The sequence below is a fragment of the Kwoniella bestiolae genome, chromosome 1 (genome assembly GCF_000512585.2).
Source record: "Kwoniella bestiolae CBS 10118 chromosome 1, complete sequence".
In the NCBI taxonomy this organism is placed as follows: domain Eukaryota; kingdom Fungi; phylum Basidiomycota; class Tremellomycetes; order Tremellales; family Cryptococcaceae; genus Kwoniella; species Kwoniella bestiolae.
The window spans coordinates 1,298,863-1,321,708 of NC_089241.1; the positions used below are offsets into that span (position 1 = coordinate 1,298,863).

General features: G+C 49.5%; 11 protein-coding genes and 1 non-coding gene across 12 annotated transcripts; 6 read left to right on the forward strand and 6 right to left on the reverse strand.

The window, feature by feature from the left end:
• Window positions 1–351: 351 nt before the first annotated feature.
• I302_100494 (uncharacterized protein) lies at window positions 352–1,310 on the reverse strand (the record flags this gene model as incomplete). The annotated part of the gene is made up of 5 exons (XM_019190511.2): window positions 352–416; window positions 479–617; window positions 721–969; window positions 1,017–1,206; window positions 1,264–1,310. 5 exons carry the CDS (start codon window positions 1,308–1,310, stop codon window positions 352–354), a joined length of 690 nt encoding a protein of 229 aa, XP_019047259.2.
• A 375-nt stretch (window positions 1,311–1,685) lies between these two features.
• On the reverse strand, window positions 1,686–3,661 carry I302_100495 (uncharacterized protein; the record flags this gene model as incomplete). Its single annotated transcript, XM_019190512.1, has 6 exons — window positions 1,686–1,772; window positions 1,823–1,911; window positions 1,968–2,403; window positions 2,459–2,829; window positions 2,892–3,197; window positions 3,295–3,661. The coding sequence occupies 6 exons, from the start codon at window positions 3,659–3,661 to the stop codon at window positions 1,686–1,688; spliced, it is 1,656 nt and encodes a 551-aa protein (XP_019047260.1).
• Window positions 3,662–4,158: 497 nt separating this feature from the next.
• Window positions 4,159–5,936, forward strand: I302_100496 (DNA-binding protein, 42 kDa; the record flags this gene model as incomplete). Its single annotated transcript, XM_019190513.1, has 7 exons — window positions 4,159–4,247; window positions 4,339–4,440; window positions 4,494–4,567; window positions 4,726–5,207; window positions 5,328–5,514; window positions 5,609–5,677; window positions 5,743–5,936. 7 exons carry the CDS (start codon window positions 4,159–4,161, stop codon window positions 5,934–5,936), a joined length of 1,197 nt encoding a protein of 398 aa, XP_019047261.1.
• A 723-nt stretch (window positions 5,937–6,659) lies between these two features.
• Window positions 6,660–9,307, forward strand: I302_100497 (uncharacterized protein; the record flags this gene model as incomplete). Its single annotated transcript, XM_019190514.1, has 6 exons — window positions 6,660–6,818; window positions 6,909–7,036; window positions 7,112–8,224; window positions 8,332–8,557; window positions 8,606–8,879; window positions 8,967–9,307. 6 exons carry the CDS (start codon window positions 6,660–6,662, stop codon window positions 9,305–9,307), a joined length of 2,241 nt encoding a protein of 746 aa, XP_019047262.1.
• A 97-nt stretch (window positions 9,308–9,404) lies between these two features.
• Window positions 9,405–10,352, reverse strand: I302_100498 (uncharacterized protein; the record flags this gene model as incomplete). Its single annotated transcript, XM_019190515.1, has 3 exons — window positions 9,405–9,919; window positions 9,965–10,035; window positions 10,093–10,352. The coding sequence occupies 3 exons, from the start codon at window positions 10,350–10,352 to the stop codon at window positions 9,405–9,407; spliced, it is 846 nt and encodes a 281-aa protein (XP_019047263.1).
• Window positions 10,353–11,218: 866 nt separating this feature from the next.
• I302_100499 (uncharacterized protein) lies at window positions 11,219–14,020 on the forward strand (the record flags this gene model as incomplete). The annotated part of the gene is made up of 7 exons (XM_019190516.1): window positions 11,219–11,473; window positions 11,533–11,852; window positions 11,915–12,023; window positions 12,105–12,471; window positions 12,524–13,277; window positions 13,338–13,611; window positions 13,667–14,020. 7 exons carry the CDS (start codon window positions 11,219–11,221, stop codon window positions 14,018–14,020), a joined length of 2,433 nt encoding a protein of 810 aa, XP_019047264.1.
• Window positions 14,021–14,124: 104 nt separating this feature from the next.
• Window positions 14,125–14,239, forward strand: I302_100500. Its single transcript, XR_002022025.2, has one exon. It is a non-coding gene; the product is annotated as a 5S ribosomal RNA (ribosomal RNA).
• Window positions 14,240–14,984: 745 nt separating this feature from the next.
• I302_100501 (40S ribosomal protein S26) lies at window positions 14,985–15,824 on the forward strand (the record flags this gene model as incomplete). Its single annotated transcript, XM_065869088.1, has 4 exons — window positions 14,985–15,080; window positions 15,368–15,518; window positions 15,587–15,675; window positions 15,759–15,824. 4 exons carry the CDS (start codon window positions 14,985–14,987, stop codon window positions 15,822–15,824), a joined length of 402 nt encoding a protein of 133 aa, XP_065725160.1.
• Window positions 15,825–16,288: 464 nt separating this feature from the next.
• On the reverse strand, window positions 16,289–17,804 carry I302_100502 (uncharacterized protein; the record flags this gene model as incomplete). Its single annotated transcript, XM_019190518.1, has 5 exons — window positions 16,289–16,672; window positions 16,747–16,856; window positions 16,946–17,116; window positions 17,174–17,425; window positions 17,516–17,804. 5 exons carry the CDS (start codon window positions 17,802–17,804, stop codon window positions 16,289–16,291), a joined length of 1,206 nt encoding a protein of 401 aa, XP_019047266.1.
• A 376-nt stretch (window positions 17,805–18,180) lies between these two features.
• Window positions 18,181–19,950, reverse strand: I302_100503 (allantoinase; the record flags this gene model as incomplete). Its single annotated transcript, XM_019190519.1, has 5 exons — window positions 18,181–18,330; window positions 18,399–19,073; window positions 19,237–19,290; window positions 19,392–19,689; window positions 19,757–19,950. 5 exons carry the CDS (start codon window positions 19,948–19,950, stop codon window positions 18,181–18,183), a joined length of 1,371 nt encoding a protein of 456 aa, XP_019047267.1.
• Window positions 19,951–20,652: 702 nt separating this feature from the next.
• On the forward strand, window positions 20,653–21,626 carry I302_100504 (uncharacterized protein; the record flags this gene model as incomplete). The annotated part of the gene is made up of 5 exons (XM_019190520.1): window positions 20,653–20,699; window positions 20,771–20,912; window positions 20,985–21,032; window positions 21,091–21,342; window positions 21,459–21,626. 5 exons carry the CDS (start codon window positions 20,653–20,655, stop codon window positions 21,624–21,626), a joined length of 657 nt encoding a protein of 218 aa, XP_019047268.1.
• Window positions 21,627–21,962: 336 nt separating this feature from the next.
• I302_100505 (uncharacterized protein) lies at window positions 21,963–22,749 on the reverse strand (the record flags this gene model as incomplete). Its single annotated transcript, XM_019190521.1, has 3 exons — window positions 21,963–22,311; window positions 22,376–22,549; window positions 22,616–22,749. The coding sequence occupies 3 exons, from the start codon at window positions 22,747–22,749 to the stop codon at window positions 21,963–21,965; spliced, it is 657 nt and encodes a 218-aa protein (XP_019047269.1).
• Window positions 22,750–22,846: the final 97 nt, after the last annotated feature.

The following is a 22,846-nucleotide window of genomic DNA, read 5'->3' on the forward strand; positions in this document are numbered from 1 at the left end:
CGTCCCCCTCGGTATGAGATCGAAGGTCTTACCTGCGGTATCTCATTCTTAGGCCAATTGTATCGGCCGATACTGTGTGCCCCATCGGGCCGTCTTAATATATCAGAACGGAAAAGCTTAAGTGACTATACGGTCTATTCGGCATGACATCTCACCATGGTATAGGCTAGATAACAATGTCTGATACAACCCTTCCAAGCGGACAATCTATCTCAGCTAGACCGCTTGCGCAAATCGCATCTCGAACCTGATCCCAAGTCTATTTAGAAATCCCATTTATCACCATTGCTAAGGGAATGGCCAAACATCAGCGCGGCTCTGAGCAAGCCCTTGTCGGAAAAAAACCACGTACTAATTCCACATATATCCACCTCGAGTCTCCCTATCCGACTTTTCAATCAGGTCGACCATGAGGGCTGTGTCAAAGTAGGTGTCAATCTCAACTATCCCCAACCAGGCGCATCTCACGAGGACCTACGAATGGTGACAGACAACTTCTCGGGAGGTTCGGCAAGACCCGCTGCGGTGGCTCCTGCCTTACCCATGTCCGTGTCGACCCACCCCGGGGAGATCATGTAGGCTGTCAATTTGGGTTCTTCAAAGTGGATCTGTCGTGTCTGTGTGTGAGTCGACGTTAGCGTTTGATCGTGCCGCTGCCAGATGCATTGAACTTGGTCCTCATCGCCACCTTAAAGTCAAGTCAAGATGCCGCACACTCACAATAAAGTTGATGGCCGCTTTAGAAGCCCCATAAGCCCCAGTGTTGGGCATGTGCTCAATCCCATTTTGACTGATCCCCGTCGAGATCTCCACAAACTTGCTCCCCTCCTTCCTCATGAGCAGAGGGTAGAAAGCTTGGAAGAGCAACAACGGCGCTCTAGCGTTGACCTGGTGGTGCTCGTCGTACGTGGAGATACTCATCTCTCGAACGGGTTTGGGATCCTTGCCTATACCAGCGTTGGCCACTACCTATGAGCAATATCGTTAGCTAGTGACTTTTTCCGCGAGACACTCACGATGTCCAGACTGTCTATATTCTTCTTCCTTAGCTCCTCAACAGCTTTCAAGGGATAATCGTCCTCCTTGGCATCAATCTTGACTACAGCGGTGAGGCCGTCGATCGAAGGTGCTTTCGTCAAGTCTCTCACCGCGGCAATGACTTTATACCCTTTATTAACGAACGTTTTGGTGAGTTCGTAGCCAATCCTATCAGTGCGAGCCATCAGCGTCTGGCGGGGCATGTGAATGACCATGGCCACTCACCCTCGATTGGCACCGGTGATTAAGATGGTCTTCGGTTCGTCGGACATTCTGCGAATCTGATAAAGCGGTATGTACTGATACTCTATGCTACACTTACACTTGATAGGGGACTTCTGAATCTCACCATGAATACATACATGCACGCTATCTATACTCAACTGACAGATCGGTCAAAGGAGCCACAAACCGAGGCCGAAGGGCATTGGCTTACCAATACTCCTTATATGCTGAATAAGCCAATCTCATTGTTGATTCGGCATTTCTTCTACGTTGGTCAGATTCAAAGTCAATATTCAGCTGTTCCTGACTGCGATGGTCATTCGACTCCAAATCAGCGCAGCACAGATTGCCGGCCGCAAGCAATAAGATTGTTCATGTCGCGCTCTACAAATATACGCAAAAACTCTGTTCCCCTCCATGAATCAAGCAGGCAATGCAATCCTTCCTTGGGAATCTGGTTTAGGCATTCTGACGAACAGAAGCAGGATGAACGCGAGCATAGCGATGGCCTATCTGTGATGTCAGCACGGTCAGACAAACGCCACGATCTCAAACTCACTCCGTTAGCCAAAAAAACCAAAGTGGGTTTGCCCTGTTCACTCAGTGCTGCGAAGATCGTCCCAAACAGAGAGATCGTCGATACTTGAGCTATCCCACACAGCAAACCATCAGTCATGATCACCCCTCGCGACTTTGCAACTCACCAATCTTCTCAATCAGCGCAATAGCGCCCAGCGCATCCGCCCTCTGATCATCCTCTACGAAATCCAACGTCACCCCTTTACATGCCGATCCAGTCGCACTCGCAAACGGTAAAACCCCAGCGGCGAGATACAGATGCCACCCTCTTGTAGACAACGTGGTCAAGCCTGTGAGTAAACCATCGATGAAGATGGACCATCTCAGGAAATACAGGTCGAACGTCGAACCATGCTGTACATCCGTGGGTTGTCTCGCTTGGTCTTCCCTTGGGGCACCCATATCATCTGGTTCTTCGGCTTCTAAAGGAGTTTCGGGGTGTTCCAGTTGGGATGGTCCCGTCGGTACGTCCGTTCGGTGAGAGATAAGACGCCGGCCGTGGGTGATGATTCGGGGGAAACAGATGGACAGGAAGAATGCTTTGACGAGGAGGTTCCCGGACTGCACGTGAAAGTTAACGTTGTCATGAGACCATGACCGAACCTGACCCACTCACCAGCATCATACCGCTTTCACTGGGTGTGAACCCAAACGCGTCCGTCCCGACGAGCTGCAAGGCGACATGCACATATCCTGTGGCTAACACACTGACAAAAGCTCCCGCACCGAGCAATAGCAAGTTATAGTCTCTTTTAACCTTTCCGTTCACACTTTCGACCTTCTTCGGAATGAATATCTTCAATGGAGCAAAGAACGACTGCTTCTTCTTCTCTTTTGGCACCTCGGAAGTGTTCGTTCCCTTTGAGCGATTATCCGGAGGGAGGTACGGCAAGAACAACGACCCGAATATCGTGCAGAAGCATAGTAATCCGAATGCACATTGGAACGGAGCGAGTATACCGTAGAAGCTGAATGCGAGGCCGCCGACTGGAGTGAAGAGGTATTAACAGTCTGTGCTTGTCAGTGCTGAAACGCGAAGAACCACCCACGGGTATATCCAAGACTACTCCCCAACATGATCACACCCGTCAAAACACCGAACATCTTGGTTCTCTCTTCAGAAGGGACCAACAACGACACGAATACATTACTGGCGATTTGGTATCCCCCCGCCGAGCCCAGCACGTTGAAAACTTGAGTCGACTGGATGATCAATATACCCGCTTTGCCCCCCGTCTTCAGCGCGTACATCTGACAGAGATTTCTCAAGGCCGCCCAGAATGTCTGCTGGAACATTGTTGCTTTGACGCCGAAGTGGTTGATGAACCATCCCGAGATGAAGAGGTTTGCGATGGCTACGTAAAGCACATAGTGTCAGCGGTGTTGGATTGACAAAGAGTGATGCTGATCACAGGTACATGAGTTCCGACAAATCGCTGAGGACAAACCCACTCGAAGTAGTAGTTGTAGTACTCATAATAGCAATCTCCCTCGCACTCCTGCCCTCCACCGCCGGTACACTACATCGATCGCCTGACCCGCTCCAATCATGCGTCTTGTAGTACTCGTCGCAGGTCATCACCCTAAACGCGTAGATAAGGGATGTCTGAGTGAACGCGAAAGTCATGGACAACAACAGCGAGGTGAAGAAGACCCTTCGGACAGGTGGGAAGAGATTCCATCGGTTCCTTGTATGTGAAGATTTGGGATCATGGTGAAGTAGAGTAGTCGTCTCGTTGGGGGGTATCGGATCCGGCTTGAGAGTCGATGTTGAGGAAGACGGCGTTGAAGGGCTCGTATACGATTTTGGTCCTGACATTGTTATTGTTACGTCCTTTATACGAACAGCTTAATATACAAAGGCTACCAACGATACTTCACCTCATAGATGAAGGCGATACAAATAAGAGAGAGATAAGGACATGGCCATGTTGATTATGTATCGACTGTTTGTGATTGCGTGGGATCGTGTGCTCAAGAGATACTTTGATAAAATCGCCTAAATCTCCAATCGCTATCTCTTTCATCGGTCAAAACCGACAACCAAACAGCGGAATTCACCGAAAACCAAACGGACCTTAAGCTTGGTTCAGTTTCATCCCACGAGGTAAGCACATGGTGGAAATATCGGTGTTTTTGATTTCCTCGACAATTTGGCTGAATCGGGATCAGAATGCTACGATGATATTTTCATGACGTACAACGAAATGGAGGTATGGTATGCAGAATGGAATACTATGGAGTCAAGACTACAGTTCAAGCAAATTCCTTTGTTGATTTATACCATACATATAACCCACAAATCACCCAGCAAAGATGTCAGCCGAAGCTCAAGTAGATTTGAAAAAGACTGTACCAGTAGAAGAGGAGAAGAAGGTCGAGGAGAAGGGTTTGAACAATGATACGTGGGTTGAGTGCACCGAGGACCGAATAGTGAAATGCTGCGAAGGATACGGACTGACTGATTTGTTCATGCTTGTGCTTGGATGTAATTAGCCTCACCAAATACACCACCGCCGGACAAGCTTTAGGAGAGGTTTTGAAGAAGTTTGTACCTTCCATCACTGCCGGAAAGAAAGTTTTGGACCTTTGTGTCGAGTGAGTCTGATGCTCGAGAAGGAGGTCGTGCGACAGAACTGATCCCCGAATAGAGGTGACAAGCTTGTTAACGATACCGTCGCTCCTCTCTGGAACAAGGCTAAGAACGGTGTCAAGGTTGGTAAAGGTGAGTTTGAGGGTTACGAGAGCAAGTAAAGGTCATGGAGCAAGAAAGGAATGTTGAGGATGAGGCAGCGATTCGTTGTCTTTCCGTCGGACTCAAAGGGTCGCAGATTCACTGATCGAACTCGAACTTATACTGACCCTTTCTCCCCCCTCCCCCAGGCTCCGCCTTCCCCACTTCCATCTCCGTCAACAACGTCGTCTCCCACGTCTCCCCGCTCCCCTCCGACCCCGAGATCGTCCTGAAAGACGGCGACGTAGTCAAGATCATGCTCGGTATCCAACTAGACGGATACGCCGTTACCCACGCCGAGACCGTCGTCCTCTCATCCAAGGCCGAGGCCTTCTCAGCGGACGTCGTGAAAGCCGCTTACGATGCCGCCCAAGCCGCCATGCGAACGATCAAAGTTGGAAACAAGAACTGGGACGTCACCGAGGTGGTAGAGAAGGTCGCGAAGGATTACGAGTGTTCCGGTGTCGAGGGCATGTTGTCTTGTCAACACGAGAAGAATGTCACGGACGGTAAGAAGCGGATCTTGCTCAACCCCTCGCCGGATCTCAAGAGGGACCACGAGACGGTCACCTTCGAGGAGGGCGAGGTGTACGGGGTGGACATCTTGGTGGTCACTGGGTCGAACGGTAAGGTGAGTGTGGGGTCCTATCCATGCGGGGATGATTGAGATCAATGGTATTCCGAGGTCTCACTGAACAATCTCGCGAAAGGACATTCTCGCTGACATCGATCACGTCTCCCACCCTTATAGGCTAAAGCCGACCCATCGAGAACCTCAATCTACAAGAAAGCCGACATCAACTACCAGCTCAAGATGAAGACCTCCCGAGCGGTTTTCTCAGAAATCCAAAAGAAGGCCGGTGCCTTCCCATTCACCTTGAGAGCTCTCGATGATGAGAAGAGGGCACGAATGGGTGTGCAAGAGGCTGTCGCTCACGGTGAGTCGGTGTAGCTTTGATGGTATGCTGTGAACAGCACCTCTACAATGAATCATCTCACAACAGGTACTGACGACCTGCCATACTTTCATAGGCCTCCTCAAACCATACGATATCGTCCAGACTGCCGCTGGTACCCTCGTAGCCGAATTCTTCTTCACCAGTGAGTTGAATAATCATTTGTCCTGAGGTAGCTCACTGACAAAATAACTCCCCTGTACCTCCAAGTCGCCCTCCTCCCCGCCGGTCCATTGCTCCTCTCCCCTCAACCCGTATGGTACTCCTCCGACAAAGTCTCCACCGAGAAGAAGATCCAAGACGAAGAGTTATCATCGTTGATTACTCAACCCCTCCGAGCACCCAAGAAGAAGAACAAGAACAAGGGTAATGGCGAGGCCAAGGCCGAGGAGACAAAGGCTTAAATCTGTGTATATGACCAGACCATGTGGAGGAAGAGGAACAAGAGAATTTGTGATTGCCTGCCGATGCGTTGCCTGTCAGTCAACCCGACGAGGCGGGCATGAGAGTGGAAATGGAAGTATCAGTATAGTCAGCATAGCGAAAGCAGACGAAATCAAATGCATTTTCTCAAAAAGACTAAGACTGGTCATGTTATCTGCGACTGCATATAGCATCAACACGGGATACCCGGTGTTACATCTGGACGGAATATCTGACCAACATGAGTAGCGGATGTTAGCAGCGGAGTGAGGTTGTGCTCGTTTATACCAGGCATACATCTGCCAAGCAAGGATGTATGGTGTGACGTTGACCCTTTCAGGGTAATTCAATTTCGAGTGAATTGTCGCTGTAGCAATTCTCTCCTTCCCTTTTCTACTTGTTCTCGTTTGCTCGTTTGCTCGTTTGCTTGTTCCTCCTTGCCCAATCTCGGTACCCGGTTTGACTATCTTTTATCAGATACAGCATGAGGTACAGTACAGCACATGGTGTCAAACCCGAAAAGTATGCATACATACCCGATTTTGACAATTTCGTTTGTGTCTGTCTCGTTATCGCCATTGTTTGGTTCATTACAGTATACGTTTATCATCACTCTTTCAAATCTCAGTTCACACACTTTCGCTTTCACTTGATCCTCACGCATGCTTGAGTCGGCTGTGTGCCTTCAGATTCAAGATCAGGTCATGTCTCAAATAGACCAGTCCTCACCGTTCAACATCGATAGTTTGTTCATGCCCACCTCAGATGGGCCTCATCAATCGCAGGGGTACAATGAGAAGAATGAGAGTGGCTCGACGAAGAGGGGCAAGACGGGATGCATCACTTGCAGGTTGAGAAAGAAGGTGCGTGGACCCATTTCAGTACAGCCCCTCCGAATACATAGAACAACCTTGTGCTCATGGTGCAGAAGAAAACGCTCACACCTATTACAGCGCTGCGACGAGGCCAAACCCATCTGTGCGACTTGCTCAAGACTCGGTATAGAATGTATGGGATATGGAGTGAAGAGGCCGAAATGGTTGAAAGAGAACGACAACGCGAAGAAGACGAAGCAGAATATGTAAGTTTGGATTTTGCCTTTTAGCTGAAACCCTTCGTATCGCAGATGAGAAATAGGCTGACTTCTGCTCCACAGCAAACAAATCGTATTATCCAGAAGATCGCAGAAGGGCAAACAGAAAGAACACCATACGGTCGATGGATCATCTTCCAACCTCACGGATTATGACGATACTCAGAATGTACCGGTCACAAATGACAGGGATCAAACGGGTATGGAAATTGATACGAGTCTAGAAGTGCCGACGAATCGAGGCATACCCCACTTCTGGGAGTTGGGATCATCTTCAGGAAGCTCGTCAGCGATAGCGAACGACCCCAACCCTCTCGGGTGGAACGTACCCCCCAACACCACCATGTCACATACCCGCCCCCCCTCATTCACTTCGTTCCCGCCATTCCTACCTGATCCATCAATCTTCCCTCCTCCAGCTGTAATGGCAGACACACCGGTAGACATGACAAGCTTGATACCTGGTATACCCTCGCTCAACGATTTGAGCCTAGACACTCTCTTAGGTATGCTATTCGGTCCGACGGTCCCACCAGGCTTCGCAGTGGATACAAACAACAACCACGTACCTTTACCACAACCCCCAAATCCAAATGACAACACATCACTCACACCCTATTTCTGCATTCCCACTTCAATACCATCGCCTTTACCCACACCCTACTTGACATACCTCCATCATTACCTGAACGTGGTACTTCCCCTTCAGTACAGGATAATTGGAATCACCATTACCATGGGCGACTTTGTCGGCTCCCTCGCACTGCGATGCGACGAAGTCCTCACTAGCGTCTCGTCGTTAGCCGCGCTCCACATGGTAGCTCAGAGGACCAAGACGAACTTGGGGCATGGGGGAGTATCGCTCGATTCAAAGGATAAATTCACTTTACTAGATGTGGACGACACGGAAAAAGACGACAACGATCAAGACGAGGACGAAGACACAACCGTCGCCATCACCTCCCACCGGAAGACATTGGAGAGACTCCGATTCATCTCGTCGAAAGATCTCATAGCGGAGGAAATCATCATTTCGGTGTTGTTCGCCGTCTCCTATAACGTCTTCTGCGGAGGTACCTCGAAGAACCTGAATGACCTGGTAGATATCTCGAGGAGGTGTCTGAGCGCGGCGCTGTACTCGTCGCCCGAGTTGGGTCTTGCAAGTTCGAGTGATACGTGAGTGCGCCCTGTCCTCGGTATTCTGCTTGTGTGCGGTGTTTCGGATTGTGCTCTCAAGGGCAATCGCATTTCGCTGGTCCCTTTCTGACACCTCACACTTGCAGCTCCAAACACACCAACCTGCCCAACTCCAGCTTCTGGTCAAGATACCCCGTCCTCCTCGAATCGATGATCTGGATAGATATCATCTCGTCTGTAACTTACAACAAGGCGTCAACGCTCTTGCCCATGTACAGGAAACTGCTAAGTCACGTACCGCACGATCAAAGTGGACTGTCCAGTAGACCTGTGGTGTTGATGGATCGGATGATGGGGTGTGACAGTACCACTGTGGGTTGTCCCCTAGCTTTTGAGGGATCATGGCTGACAAATCCCTAGCTCCTTGCAATGTGCGAGACGGTAGCTCTGTCCGAATGGAAGTGCAAAGCCGAATCTGCAGGGTGTCTATCGTACAAAGAATTGTTGGAGCGCGCAACGAGGATCGAGAAGTTGATGGATGAACGATCATGGAGGGAGTCCCATCTGGACATCCCCGAGACTGGCAAAGACGAGTCTGACACAGGAGCGGAGCTGAGGAAGGTCCTTAGTGATGTATTTTATGGATCGGTCAAGGTGCTTCTGGCCGTGGCTGTGAATGGGCCGTTCCCGAGGGGTGAGTAATGTCGTTCTCATGACTGTTCAATTTCTGTGTTATCCCCAATGTGTCTTGTCTCACGATCACATCATCACCCCCTCGTAGTCCCAGAGATCGCCTCAGCAGTCATCGAAACCATCGAAGCTCTCAACAGACTAGACATACAACAACAGTCCAACGTCCAGATCCACCGAGCGGTGGTCCTCCCCATAACCATCGCAGGGTGCCATTGCGAGACTGCAGACCAACAGTCCTTCTTCCGCAACTGCTTTACCTCATTGGGGAACGAAGCCAAGGCATTTGGGAACACCGGACCGGCGTTGGAGCTGATGGAGGAGGTATGGAGAAAACGTGCTGTGTTTGCTAGTCAGGGGAAGGTGGGGATGGTAGATTGGAGGGAGACTATGGGGGAGTTGGGATGGAAATATGGTGTATTGTTGATTTAGAACTGGTTGTACATGTATATCTATGTTGTATTGCATGTACTTGTACAAGACTACCTCACTGCTGCCTCCTCTTCGTTCCCAACCCCTCAACTGCCTCTCACCGCTGCCTCCTCTTCTTACCCAACCCCTCAATCTTCACCTCCTCATTCGCCCACGCAACCTTCTCTGCAAACTCCCTCCCCTCCCTCGACTTCGTCTCCTTCAGCTTCCTCACCTCGTTCACATCCCTGCCGTATCCTATCGGCTCACCCCACTGCGTCCAGCAGGGCACCACCCCCGTAAAACTATCCCCCTCCTTCCCCTCTGGTGCTGTCAGCTCAGGCTCCTGTGTCCCGTTGAACCCGCCATACCGCTGTTTACAACTTATCTTGTCGATCTTGAACCTAATCACCGTCGTTCGCTTCACCGCTGCGTCGTCTGGCTGACCGACGGATGATACTCGATTATACCCCGTTACAGTGTCTGTGACTGCACCCAGAGCATTTCGTTTCTCCTCGTGGTCGGGAGTCCCCACCTCGTCGTCTAGCAGTTTACCCGAGGACAGATGGAGGGTCGCAGAGCGGTAGTTCAGGGTATGGTCGTGAGCCGTCGGCGAGAAGATCATACCGTCGACTGTAGAGTATCAGCCCAGTATGAAGACAGATAGGCCGGACGCACTCTTAGTGGTTGTAGCTGTTATACCATGTCTACCGTCCAATACAGCTTCTACCAATCCCGAATGCCTGTGTCTAATCCCGACATCACACATCAACATCGCTGCTTTCTCTATTCAATAGTCAACTCACGTATGCAGATAGACCGAGTAATTCCCCTGCTCATCGTCATCCTCATCGCCATCTTCGTCATCCCGCACAACAACAGTAATAAGCGGTATATTCATGACTGTCTCCCCCCTGCCCTCATCACCGGGATGAACGAACGCGACGTGAGCGACTGGGACTTCACGGAATATCTCCAGAGCAGCATGGAGGGAGTATGACGCGCGGTTCTTGTACAAACGGATATCTGCTGAGGGTCCTGGCCTTGCTGCTGACGAGGCGGTCATGTTGCGAGCTCTGTGGGGTTATGGTGATGCATATCTTCATCATAGAAATCTGACCGCAAAGTATACTACTATCGGACAGAGTGCGATGATATCTCGTCAATCTCAGTGGACGGGTTCGAGCGGTGGGTTAATTTACGTAAAGAGACAGAAAAAGGCGCTGTCGAGTTGGTTGCTTGTGCTGGGAAGCGCTTTAGGCGGGGTCTTTCATGACTCAGTACGACAGCTCCAGTCGATGATGGAAGCAAATCTTATAAATGGTAGCTTTGCCGGATGTCGGGTACATTCTGCAATGACAAAATTCAAGGTCACTTCCACAAGATACATGAGATGGCTTCCCCTCCGAACTCCTGAGAGCTGAATCCTGTACACACTTATACACACCCCCTCCCATTCTGCTCTGATGTCCTCACTTCGTTTGCCAGCTGATAATCCTAGCTAAATCACACACCCAACCCCCGACGGATTTCGACTTCCGGGCCTTTCGGATTCCTTTGACCCATCCCTGAAACTCGTCTCTGAATTAAGCTTCAACTTAAGCATTTCGTTGGTAAGCGCGCGCCTTTATGCAATTGCGAGCGCGAGTGTTGGATAACTAACTTGTTTATCTGATAGCTCTGGTCGACACCAACGTGGTGCAACATGCTTATCAACTCCATCGTTCTGAGCTCTGTCCATGCTTCGCGAAACCTCAAGTTGGCGCTCTATGGTCACATGAACAGAGGATTCTCGCAAAGTACATAAATGGGAAGAGAGGTTATCGATGGTTCGTTGACCTTACCTCAGAACTCTCATTTGTGTATATCGATTACTTCTTCTTCCTTATATGGTGCTTGTTTCGGGTCAAGCAAGAAGACAAAATATCAAATATGACCTACCTACCCGGAGCTAGTATCTCCAAAACACCCCATGGCGCTCTCACGAATCAACCTACCACCTCATTTACCGTCTCCAAAAGCGACTGGGGACATACCCCCAAGCAATTCGAGATCACGTATCCCATCCCCCCACAGGACGGGGGCGTGACCGAAGAGATATTCGGGTTGAAGGTTGAAGATCCCTGGAGGACGTTGGAAAATCTCGACAATGAGGTGACCAGGAAGTTCGTGAAGGATCAAAATAAGGTGAGTCGTACTTCACTCACCTTGTCGTGGTACAAGCATTGACGGGATATTCTTCTTAGCTATCCGTCCCAATCCTGACGAAACACCCACTACGACATAACCTCGAAGAAGCCGTAGAAGGGATATACAACCACTCGCGCATGGATACTCCCCAACTTCAGGCGGACGGGTACTACTATTGGAATTATAATAAAGGGAATTGGGCGAGAGATATCTTGGTCAGATCAAAGAGTCTAGATGAACATTTCGGTAAAGACCCGCTGGAGGAGGGTGGACCGGAGGTGTTTTTCGATCTGAATAAGCAGGAGAACACGTCGATGTACGCTCATGGGTTTAGTGCGAGTGGGAAACTTTGGGCGGTCGTGCTTCAGATTTCCGGGTGGGTTGGAAGATTCACAAGCGATCTTGTGAAATGCTGATGAATTGTTGTCCTGCCTACAGGAGCGACTGGCAGACTATCAAAGTGTATGATACTACCACCAAACAGCCTGTAGACGTTGATGTGGGAGGTTCAAAGTTTACCTTTGGAGCGACGTGGATAGGCGAAGAGGTGAGCCCGACTTCTTTTTCATGCTTTTCGCGGCTCAATCACCATACATTGCCGGGCTAATGAAGCTCTCCCATGATTTAGGGATACATATACAAACGTATCATAGGGTACAACGGTTCAGACTCGTCGCTCAGCGACGGCTCCTACGGGATGTTCTACCACCGAATCGGACAACCGCAATCCACCGATATCGCCGTCTTACCATTCACGGGGGAGTTTCACGAACGCTTCGTTGGTAAAGCACATACAGTATCCTCCGACCAATCTGCCTCGCCGACAAAGAGGACCTGGCTCACTTTCGATATCTATCGGAATACCAATCCCGAAACTGAGCTGCTCGTTGTCGAATTACCTGGTGGACCTCGATCAGTAGATGGAGAGACCATCGAGAGGTTGGTGAGGGAGGAGAGGAAGTGGGTGACTAAATGGTTTACGGGCGAAACCAGATGTGGGTTGAGCAATTCCTTAGACACTGCTCACAAGCTAACTCGGATACGTAGATATCGGCTCAACAGGCCTGGAAAAACACTTCTTCTATTCCACAGCGGACGGTCACCCCACCGGACGGATCGTGACTTTCGACACGGAAGATTGGGATCGCACACCCGTTGACCAAGTACTCCCCCTCAAAGAGTTCGTAGCAGTCGATCCGGAGGGACATCAGCTCCACAACGCCCAGGTGATAGGCAGCAAGCTACTCATGTTGATATACCTGAAACATGCCTGTGCATCAGTGACCTTCTACAATGCCTTGACAGGGCGGAAATTAGGGTTCACCAATGCAGTAGAGACCAAAGGTAATATCGAACTAGATCCCAATACCGAGGTACCCGTCCCCGAGGAGGAATTCGAAATATCCAAAACTTCCAAAGTGATCATCCCGGAGCATGGATCGATCAAACCCGTTTCAAGCAGGTTCGACTCTCCCGAATTCTACTTTGCCGTCGACACTTGGGTGGCACCTTCCTACGTCCTGCGAGGGAAGGTCGTGGACACGAATAACGATGAGATGGAAGTTGATATTAGCAGCATCAACGTTGTGGATCAAGAGAACAAGGAGAACATAGTCTGTAATCAGGTATTCTATGGTTCCAACGACGGGACGAAGATCCCCTTGTTCATCTGTCATCTCCATGATCTGGACTTGACCAAACCTCAACCCACCCTGCTACATGCGTATGGAGGGTTCTGCGCACCGATGATACCGCATTACGACGCTCTGTTCGCTTCGTTCATGCGGAATCTGAGGGGAATGTGAGTTGATGTGGTCCTCTCATACTGTATGTCGATGCTGATGTCTCGCCTGTGCTATAGCGTTGCCATCGCCGGTATACGAGGAGGGGGCGAATACGGTAAACGATGGCACGACGCCGCCAAGGGGATCAAGAAATCAGTAGCATGGGACGATTTCTCGTGCGCCGCGAAATACCTCCAGAGTAAGGGATTGACCACTCCCGCTTTGACGGCTATATACGGTACTTCGAATGGTGGATTGCTGGTCACGGCTTGTGCGAATAGAACTCCCGAGCTGTTCAACACTGTGTTTGCGGATGTGGCTATAACTGATTTAGTCAGGTATCACAAGTTTGTGAGTGACCCATGATCAAAAGTGATATTTGCTGATTCCATCTCGTCAACAATAGACCCTCGGCAGAATGTGGTTGGGCGAGTATGGTTCACCGGAAATTGCCTCGGATTTCCCAGTATTATTGAGAACCTCCCCGTTACATAACATCCGAACGGACGTGACATACCCTTCCATCCTGGTGACTACGGCAGATCACGACGACCGAGTCGTCCCTGGACATTCGCTAAAGTACTTAGCGGAGGTCCAGTCGAAGCATCTCGCGAGTGAGGAGGGGAACATGATCCTCGGGAGGCTGTATGAGAATGCCGGGCACGAGCTGTCCGCCAAAAGCTTGGAGAAGAAGGTTGAGGAGGTTACGGATAGGTTGATCTTTACGTTGTTGACTATGAGGCCTCAGATAGAGTTGTAGACTGATCGTCGCAAGCGGCATATGCATCGCGAGTATGTTTCACTTCCTCGAGGCACTGCCTGTCCTCTTACTTTTATAATGCCATCTAATCTTGTCCTAACATCTACGACCATAGAAACCAGAAAACATCGCATCCCGTTAGCTCTGCGCAATTAACCTGGTTGTCGCTCGGTTAGTACCAAAGTGGGGGACCATTTGGGAATCCCGGGTGTTGTAGTTTTTGCGTGTGTGAGATTGATTGCTGAGTGGTCATCGATCCAGCTTAGTCGTGTAATTGAATCTCGATAGCATGTTCCGTGTCATCGATCAGTGCTATCGACGAAAGTAATGAAGATGTATTTTCCTGCTGTCACGCTTGTCTTGTTGAAGATGAGTGAAAATAGAGAAGATGAGCTGTTCTCGTTTTCAACCTTTTTGGACCGAGTGCTAGATATATAGGAAGAGCAGCAGGTTTTATGATCCGTATACCCCTATTTGTATGTACAGTATGTATATCTGTGTGTATGGAGATGGAGGCCATCGACCCAGAGCGTTGCAGAATGACGTGGTGTCCAGAGTGACAAGCAATCATAAACGCGTATGACCTAGCAACCCGGTAATCTCGCTGGCATCGGCGTTAAGACTATATCCGATTTGTATCCCATTTCTGATCAGCGTCTTTGAGGTGCCACTTCTGTGTTGTGTCATTTGATCCCGTTATTCCTTTCTTCACCATCTGATGATTTGACTGCAATTGAGCAGCACAGCGTCAGTTGGTGGTTGTCGGTTTGATCGTTAACAGGTCAAAAGAGGATTGTATCATTCACATCCAGTCTTAAAGTCGCCAAACTTCAAGACACTTGTGGGTATCATATCGCCTTCTCGCCTCTCTCAGCTCCACCGACACGCCAGCGACCCAACGTTCATTCACATCAGTCGAAGCTAACGTTATTTGCTCTCTTATTATCCAGTCCATACCGACAAAATGACTTTCAAAAGAAGAGGCGGTGGCCGAAACAAGAAGGGAAGAGGACACGTTAAATTCGTTAGATGTTCAAACTGTTCGCGATGTGTTCCTAAGGTGGGTTTTGGGTGTTCTCTGATGTTGATGGGATTGGGCGGATAGTAGATTAGAAGGACGGATGAGGTGTCAGGATTAGTAGTAGAGGGGGTATCATTGGAGGGACTACAGGTGGATAGCTGGGTTTGGATTGCTGGAGGAAAGGCCGATGCTTCGGGAAGGATCAACGTCTGTGCTGGATGCCAGGGAGATGGTTTATATCAGGGGAGGATGAACTGCAGGAATCAGATTATGGACCAACACACCCATTACGAGGTATCCATTGCTAACTTATCACGCTCTCACAGGACAAGGCCATCAAGAGGTTCACCGTGAAGAACATGGTTGAAGCCGCTGCCGTACGAGATCTCTCCGAAGCCTCGGTCTACGCCGAATACGCTCTCCCCAAACTCTACATCAGACTCTGTTACTGTATCTCATGTGCCATCCACGCCAAGAGTGAGTAGTGATGTTCGAACGTATCACGATGTCGTCTTGCAGGGAACTAACGTTAGATGCTATCACAGTCGTCCGAGTCCGATCCGCCAAGCCAGGTGCCATCAACTCCCGAAAGAACAGACTTCCCCCTCCCCGAGCTGTCTTCAAGGATGGTAAGGTGAGTGATTGGGTTTTGCTGGTACCCCTCGCGCATAGGATTCAGGAAGGACTGCAACTGACTTGTACCCCTTGACCTCGCAGAGAATCAACCCTGCCGTAGCCGCCGCTGTAGCTTCCAAGGTTGCCCAAGGTGAAAAGACCGCATAAATCAACTTCGCTATCAATCAGTATATTGGGAATAGGTAGTTCTTTTATGATGGATTCTTTTTGAGAAACACCTGGTCCTGGTCTTGTACAAAAAACTTGCATGAAGCGATTCCGACCATGCGTTGTGGGACAGCATGGGCATCGGTGGAGTTGAGATTGGACTGTTCGTCAGGGGTGAGAAGGATTGAGCGATCAGGCGGAGATTACCTGTCGTGGTGTCGTTGAAACCGGTCATCCTCAACATTCTGGTGGTGATGATGGTGATTTCTATCAACCCCTCGTCTTGGAATGGTCCTATCCTGTTGCAGAATACATCGAGTCACTGATGTTCTGGCTCTGCGCACTGTTTGCTAGCTCACTCGCACTGACGTGATTGCACGGAAGACCTATACAATTACACATCACATAGATACAACATTCTCTATCAACATCACTCGCTCATATCATGACCGAAGCTACCTAATCTACACCGATACCAAACCCTTCTCAACAGCTTTCAAATGTTCCATCGAGCACCCTCCAACCGCAAAATCCCTCATACTTCTGTAAATCCTTTTCTTCCCACACCCATCCACCCCGCATACCGCTATCACCCTCTCTGCTGGTGTTTCTCCATCCGCACCGACACTTATCCAATCTTCTTTATCCCGTGGTGCGGCCACTCGTAGTGATATATCTCCCTGCTTATTGATCGTACTAGTCCATCGTATCATTTTTGCAGATGATTTCGAAGGAGACACCTGACCAGAGTTCAACGATTCGCCCTCTCCTAATGCAGGTGAGGGTTGGTCGAGCTTGGAACGGGATTTGGAAGTTTGTGCTCTGAGTAGTCTGTTGATGGTTTCATCCTGTCAAAGGGGATTAGAATATTCATCAGCTTGTCAAGCAAAATATCTGAGGCCCTAAGTGACGTTTGACTTACCTGCTCATCCTGCAATTTCTGCTCAGTCTGCCTCTTCCTCCTCCTAGCTGTCTCTTCGCGCTTCTGCAATCGCTCAGCTTCAGTCAAGATGACCTTCTTGCCTGATACTTCTGCAAAAGCCCACCATCTAAACATCAGCATTGCATTCCTTACTCGGACAGCTGTTGGATGGGCAGTCAGAAATGAACGACAGACCCACCATTAGGCAATTGTAACAACGTCTCCTGCAAATCCTTATTCCCCTTCGCCCTCTGTCGAGCAGTCATCTTAGTCGGACTGATACTCCTCCTACTCGAGATGACACTTCCTTCAGCGTTCTCATCACCCACAGCACCATCACCGAATAGAAGCAATTCATCATCGCTCTCCGCTGTACACAGTAAACTCCTAAATCAGCATGGTCCCCTACTACAACGCTGCAACTCACCAAACTCCTCCTCCGCAACCTTCTTAACCTTCTTGGCACCTTTCTTAGCAGCCGTCCTACCTGGTCGTTTCTCCGCTGGAGCTGCAGATGATGAGGCGCCAAAGTTCAACTTGATTTTCAGGGCTGACGAGGGCGCATTGGAATTGCTCTTCGAAGGCGATACTGATACTGATTCCTCCTCCTCTTCTTCTTCTCCTTCGGCATCCTCGTCGTCATCTAGGGGTATATCTTCTGAAGCGATCGCAGAGGATACTATGACGTGCTTTCATCAGCGACACCCCTCTTCTCGATGGAAACAACACAATGTAGATTGTGCCAGGAGAGAAAAGCACACAAACTCACATCGTGACCTCTCCATATCCACATCCACATCCACATCGTCTTCCTGCTCATCCTCACCTCCAGCATCCTCCTCCTCTTCCTCCGAAGTCACCTCCTCCACCTCGCTATCATCCGGCGGGACAGGTCTCTTCAGTGTGTTCCTCGCTCTCAGACTCCTGTCCGAGGCGGGCACATCGACGGGAGGGGGTGCAGCTGGAGTGGAAGCTTCGGAAGAAGATCCAGAGGGGGATTGGATAATTCGTTTGGCTCGGCGCGTCGAGGTGGGGATGGCGGCTGCTTTGGGGGCCATCTTGGGGAGGTAATCTTCTCTGAGTTCTCGAACAGTGGTTTATTGGCCAGTTGCTCGGATGTGATGTGTAGAAGATCGACAGTGATATGAGACTCTAAGACGAATACTAATACCGGCTGAAGAGTTGAGTTGCACAAACACTCACAAAGGTAGAGACGAAGGTGGAGGGTGAATCTGCTATTTCAGTATTGCAGTGACCCATTTTACCCTCCTACAACCAACAGCGAGCTCATCCGTGTCTACAATGGGTCATAACAATGCATATATGATAGTCATCTAAGAATATTTCTTGGGAGCCTTCGTACGTGATCAAGATGCAAGGTCCTTTTGATACACGAGGTTTAAATTGGATGATCAATGTCTAGCAAGAGCGGGATTACAACAACTTCCCCTGCGAATACGCGACACCCTCTACACCTTTCGAATGATCCCACACCAATCTACCACTCAGATAAGTCTTCTCCACAAGCCCTCGAAGGGTCTTACCGACATAGGGAGATACCTTATTCTTGAACAGCAGGGACCCCTATATCCATAACATCAACAATCAGCAATTCGTCTAACCTGACATCTAAGGAATGCGCCGTGACTTACAAGAGTAACATCCCATTCTTTCTTCGGATCAAAGACGATCCAATCCGCTTTATTCCCCACTTTCAGTCCTCCCTTATCCTCCAATCCCACTTGTTTAGCCTGCACTGAACCCATCCAATCGACTATCTTCCCCAATTCCACTTGATCATCCCTGAATTCAGTCCAAAGTAAACTCAATCCCAATCCCAAGCCTGAAATACCTCCCCATGAATTTAGGAAGTCCCCCTTCTTCAGTTCTGGAACACAGGGGGAGTGATCAGATACCACGTAATCTATCTCACCATCCAGCAATGCTTGTTTGAGCTGAAGTCTATTGGAGGAGTCTCGTATGGGAGGACAACATTTGAATTGCGTTGCGTTATCTGGGATCTCCTCAGATGCGAGACAGAGATAATGGAAGCACGTCTCGATGGTTAGGTTGTTCACCCCTTCAGAGCGTGCTTGACGTATGGCTGGCAATGCCGATGCGGCGGATAAGTGGACGATGTGGAATCGTAAGGATGGGTAGAGTTTGGCAATCTTCAGGATGAGAGATAAGGCGGAAAGTTCCCATTCCTCTGGTCTGGAGGAGAGGAAGGTGGAGTATTCGTTGGGATCGGAAGACGATGATGGCTCGTCGTGGGCATGAGGAGCGGAGTCGAGTTCGGCATGGAAGAGGATCAGGGCGTTCGTGTCCTATATCATTGGGAGTGAGCTTCGGCGTAGAAGAGTGAGGGTATGTACATGGATTAAAGGAATAAAGCAACCTCAGCTAGGTGGTATCTATATGTTATGTGGTCATGCGAGAAAGAGAGACAGACAAGACAATAGTCAAACTTTGATTCGGAATTTCACTCACCTTCAACGCCTCACAAGCTTTCAGCAGATCCTCCTCGTCCACACATGGAAATTCCTAGACCCATAAGTCAACATACGACAGTTGCGACTCTCTCCCCCTGGTATCGTAAGACAGCAAGTCCTCCCAATTGCATAAGATGTATCCAAATGACTCACCTCAACACCCGACTCTATCAAAAAGCACTTAAACCCCTTCACCCCCTCCTGCAACATCCCCACCAACTCCCCCGCATTCCCAGGTATAATCCCACCCCAAAACCCAATATCGCAGTTCACACCAACTTTCTCCGCTTCTGTTCTCTTCACTTCCAATCCCTCGAGGGTGGTTGTCGGTGGAATAGAGTTGAGGGGCATATCAATTACTGTGGTCACTCCTCCCGATATTGCTGCGAGGGTACCGGTTTGGAACCCTTCCCACTCTGTTCGGCCGGGCTGATTGAGGTGAACGTGCGTGCTTTTGACAATACACACAGGATCAGTGGATCAATAGTGGGAGTGGAGAGATGGGTGGGTTGACTCACTCTACTAAGCCTGGTAGGACCACTTTGCCCTCTTCTATCTGGATTACATCTACGCCTTTATCTTCGGGTGGGACCAATCCCTTTTGGATGGAGGCGATCACACCAGACTGAAGGTCGATTTCTATCGTCGCTGGTTGGGGCTTGTGGTTACCTGGTAAGATAGCCAGAGGAGCGAGGATGATCTGCTTGGACATGGTGGTAGGGGAGGAGGGGGAAAAGAAGTCGTTGAGCAATAGAATAGTCAAGGTTGAAATTGAGCTGATTATATGTTGGGTATATAAATGAAATGTTATATGAACAATATGATCATCTCAATTCACGCAAAACACGACCTGGCCACGACTGTCGAGTACAGAGTTCATCTGATGTCACGATGAGAGGGAACAAGATATACGAATATGATTTGATAAAGATAAGGAGATAAGCGAGTCAGTCGATCAGAGTCATACACCGGTTTGATCGGAACAAACGCGCACACACTGTACACACAACGATTCCTTTCAGGCACTGACCGCCGAGCCGGAGTGGATCAAAGGAGTTCGTCAGGTATCGATGAGCAGTTTTCGACCATGACGATTCTGCCTGCAATACACAAGACTGGTCCTCTTGCTTGAGGGAGAGCGGGGTACAAGTGGGTGAGTTATCGCTCCTCTGCTATACCGTTGATGCTCGTCCTCGCCGGCTCTTCTCAGGGAGACGAATTTGGACCCCTAAAGCGACGTAGGAGATCAAGGCGACCGACGTGACCGAGATGAACACGGGGACGGGCAAGTCATCCCTTCCTCTACCTGAGCACCACATAACTGTTCTATTTCCATGAATATATAAGATACACTTTTGCACTGCGTTCAAGTGTCCTACATCTCAACTTCCCCCAATATCTTATCGTCCCCGCAATGTCTGGAGAACAACCGGTCGTGCTGATCACCGGGGCCAACAGGGGGTAAGCTATCTCCTTACACCGATTCGCAGCAATTTTGACCTGGATGTTGATGGTGCTTTCGATGCTTCTAGGCTCGGGTCAGGTCTGACACAAGAATACAGCCAGAAAGGATGGAAGGTCATCGCTGCTGTTCGAGATCCATCCACTATGACTTCCGTTGAGGGGGTGTGTGTAGTCAAGCTTGACGCTGGGGAGCTCGATGATGCGAAGGATGTGAGTTGCTTCGCTCCGCATACGACTTGTGAGAGGCATATTGTTGGCTCATACGATCTGAGATATAATTAGGCGGTACAAGAGATGAAAGAGAAATACGGAATCAACCATATCGACGTGGTAAGCTAAGTTCGTCCCCTAAACCTGACCTTTACACAAGTATTAACAGATAGTTTAGGTGATTGCCAACTCGGCTGTCGGTTCTCATTCTGAATCTATCCTCGATATCTCCCCTGAAGAATATACAAACCATTTTAAAGTGAATACCCGGGGTGTATTACTGCTATACCAAGCTACGCGAGATCTCCTGCTCCGGGGGAAGGAGAGGAAGTTCGTAGTGATTTCTTCGATCTTGGCGCAATTGTCGAGACCATGGCATAAGGTCGGGATGGTGACGTACGGTACGAGTAAAGTAGCGCTCAACTACCTTGTGAGTTTGCTCTGCCCGGTGCATTTCCAATCTGCCTGAGAATCGTTAGGCAACATACGACGTGGGCGGAAAGGCAAAATGGCGATTAGCTGATGATAGAGGTGGTGTGCTCAAAGGCCAGAGGGATCCATTTCGAAGAACCTGATTTGATCACGTTTACACTTGATCCGGGACATGTAGATACCAGATTAGGACACAAGGCGTCTGAGTTTCTGGGGTACGCACCTCCTCGGACTGTCGAGGAGACCGTTCGTGAGTCATATCACATTCGACAACTTGCGTGACAGGATTGAACGGATGAAGCTGATCAGTATAATAGCCAAAATGGTTGGATTCATAGACAAAGCTACTAGAGCAGAAACGTCAGGTGGATTATGGCAAGTGTGAGTGTTGTCCACTCGAGTCGCATGACTTATCCATTCATCTTGCTAACGCGTTATTTTCGCAGCGATGGAAAGCCATCTACATGGTGAACACGTCTGCTGCGGATGGATAGAAGGAGATATGCTTATTTGATCGTGACTCGACTGCATATTAGACACTGTATATATAACCCTAAAAAGAAAAAGCGAATCGAAGAAAAGTATAATCAATGTCCATATGAAGAATGCTCTACACGTCTAAAGAGCAACGTACAGACCAGCAGCGAACAAACCAGCCACAGCGTAATTCACAGTGAAGCTCAACCCAGCACCGCTCCCGCTGTTAGGGATAGAAGATGTAGTGGAGTTGCTGGCTGAAGCCGAGGCACTAGCGGCCAAAGCGGTCGTAGCGGCTTTTGAGGCTGTGGTCGAGGCTTTAGCACTGGTCGCGGCTGCCATGGTGGTAGGTGCGGTTCCGGCGGCGGAGGTGGTCTTGGCGGCGGCGGAGGTGGCGGTCGTTGCAGCTTTGGAAGCGGATGCGATCACGGATGATTCAAAGGAGCAGACGTAGCCTGAGTTGGGGTTGGATGCGTCTCCTGCTACACAGCTACAATCCAAGCAGGTCAGCGAAATGGACAATATTTTTGTATGTGGAAGAGAGGACGACTCACGCTCCACCTGGACAACTGTTCTCGGTATCTCTGCAGTCCCCATACGACCCAGATGAGGAAGAGGATGAAGCAGACGAGCTCTCGGAAGCAGCAGCTGAAGTTGCGGATGAAGAGGCTGACTCGAAGGAACAGATGTACCCCGAGTCAGGGTTCGAAGAGTCCCCTGCGACACAACTATCAAAACGACATAGGGTATCAGTAGGCCGATCGATATACGAGAGGTTGGAAGAGATGACTTACCTTCCTCCAGGACAACTACCCTCGGTATCTCGACAATCACCATAACCTCCAGAAGAAGATTGTCTTGCCTTGAGAGCGGGGGTGGCACTGGCCATAGCGGCGGAAGCGACGAGAGCGAGGATAGTGAGTCTCATGTTGATTCTTCTATTGGCTTAGTAAAAGATTGTGTGGTGGTGATAGATTATAATGAGCGTATATTATGGATGAAGGGACGATGCATCTCGTTCTGCT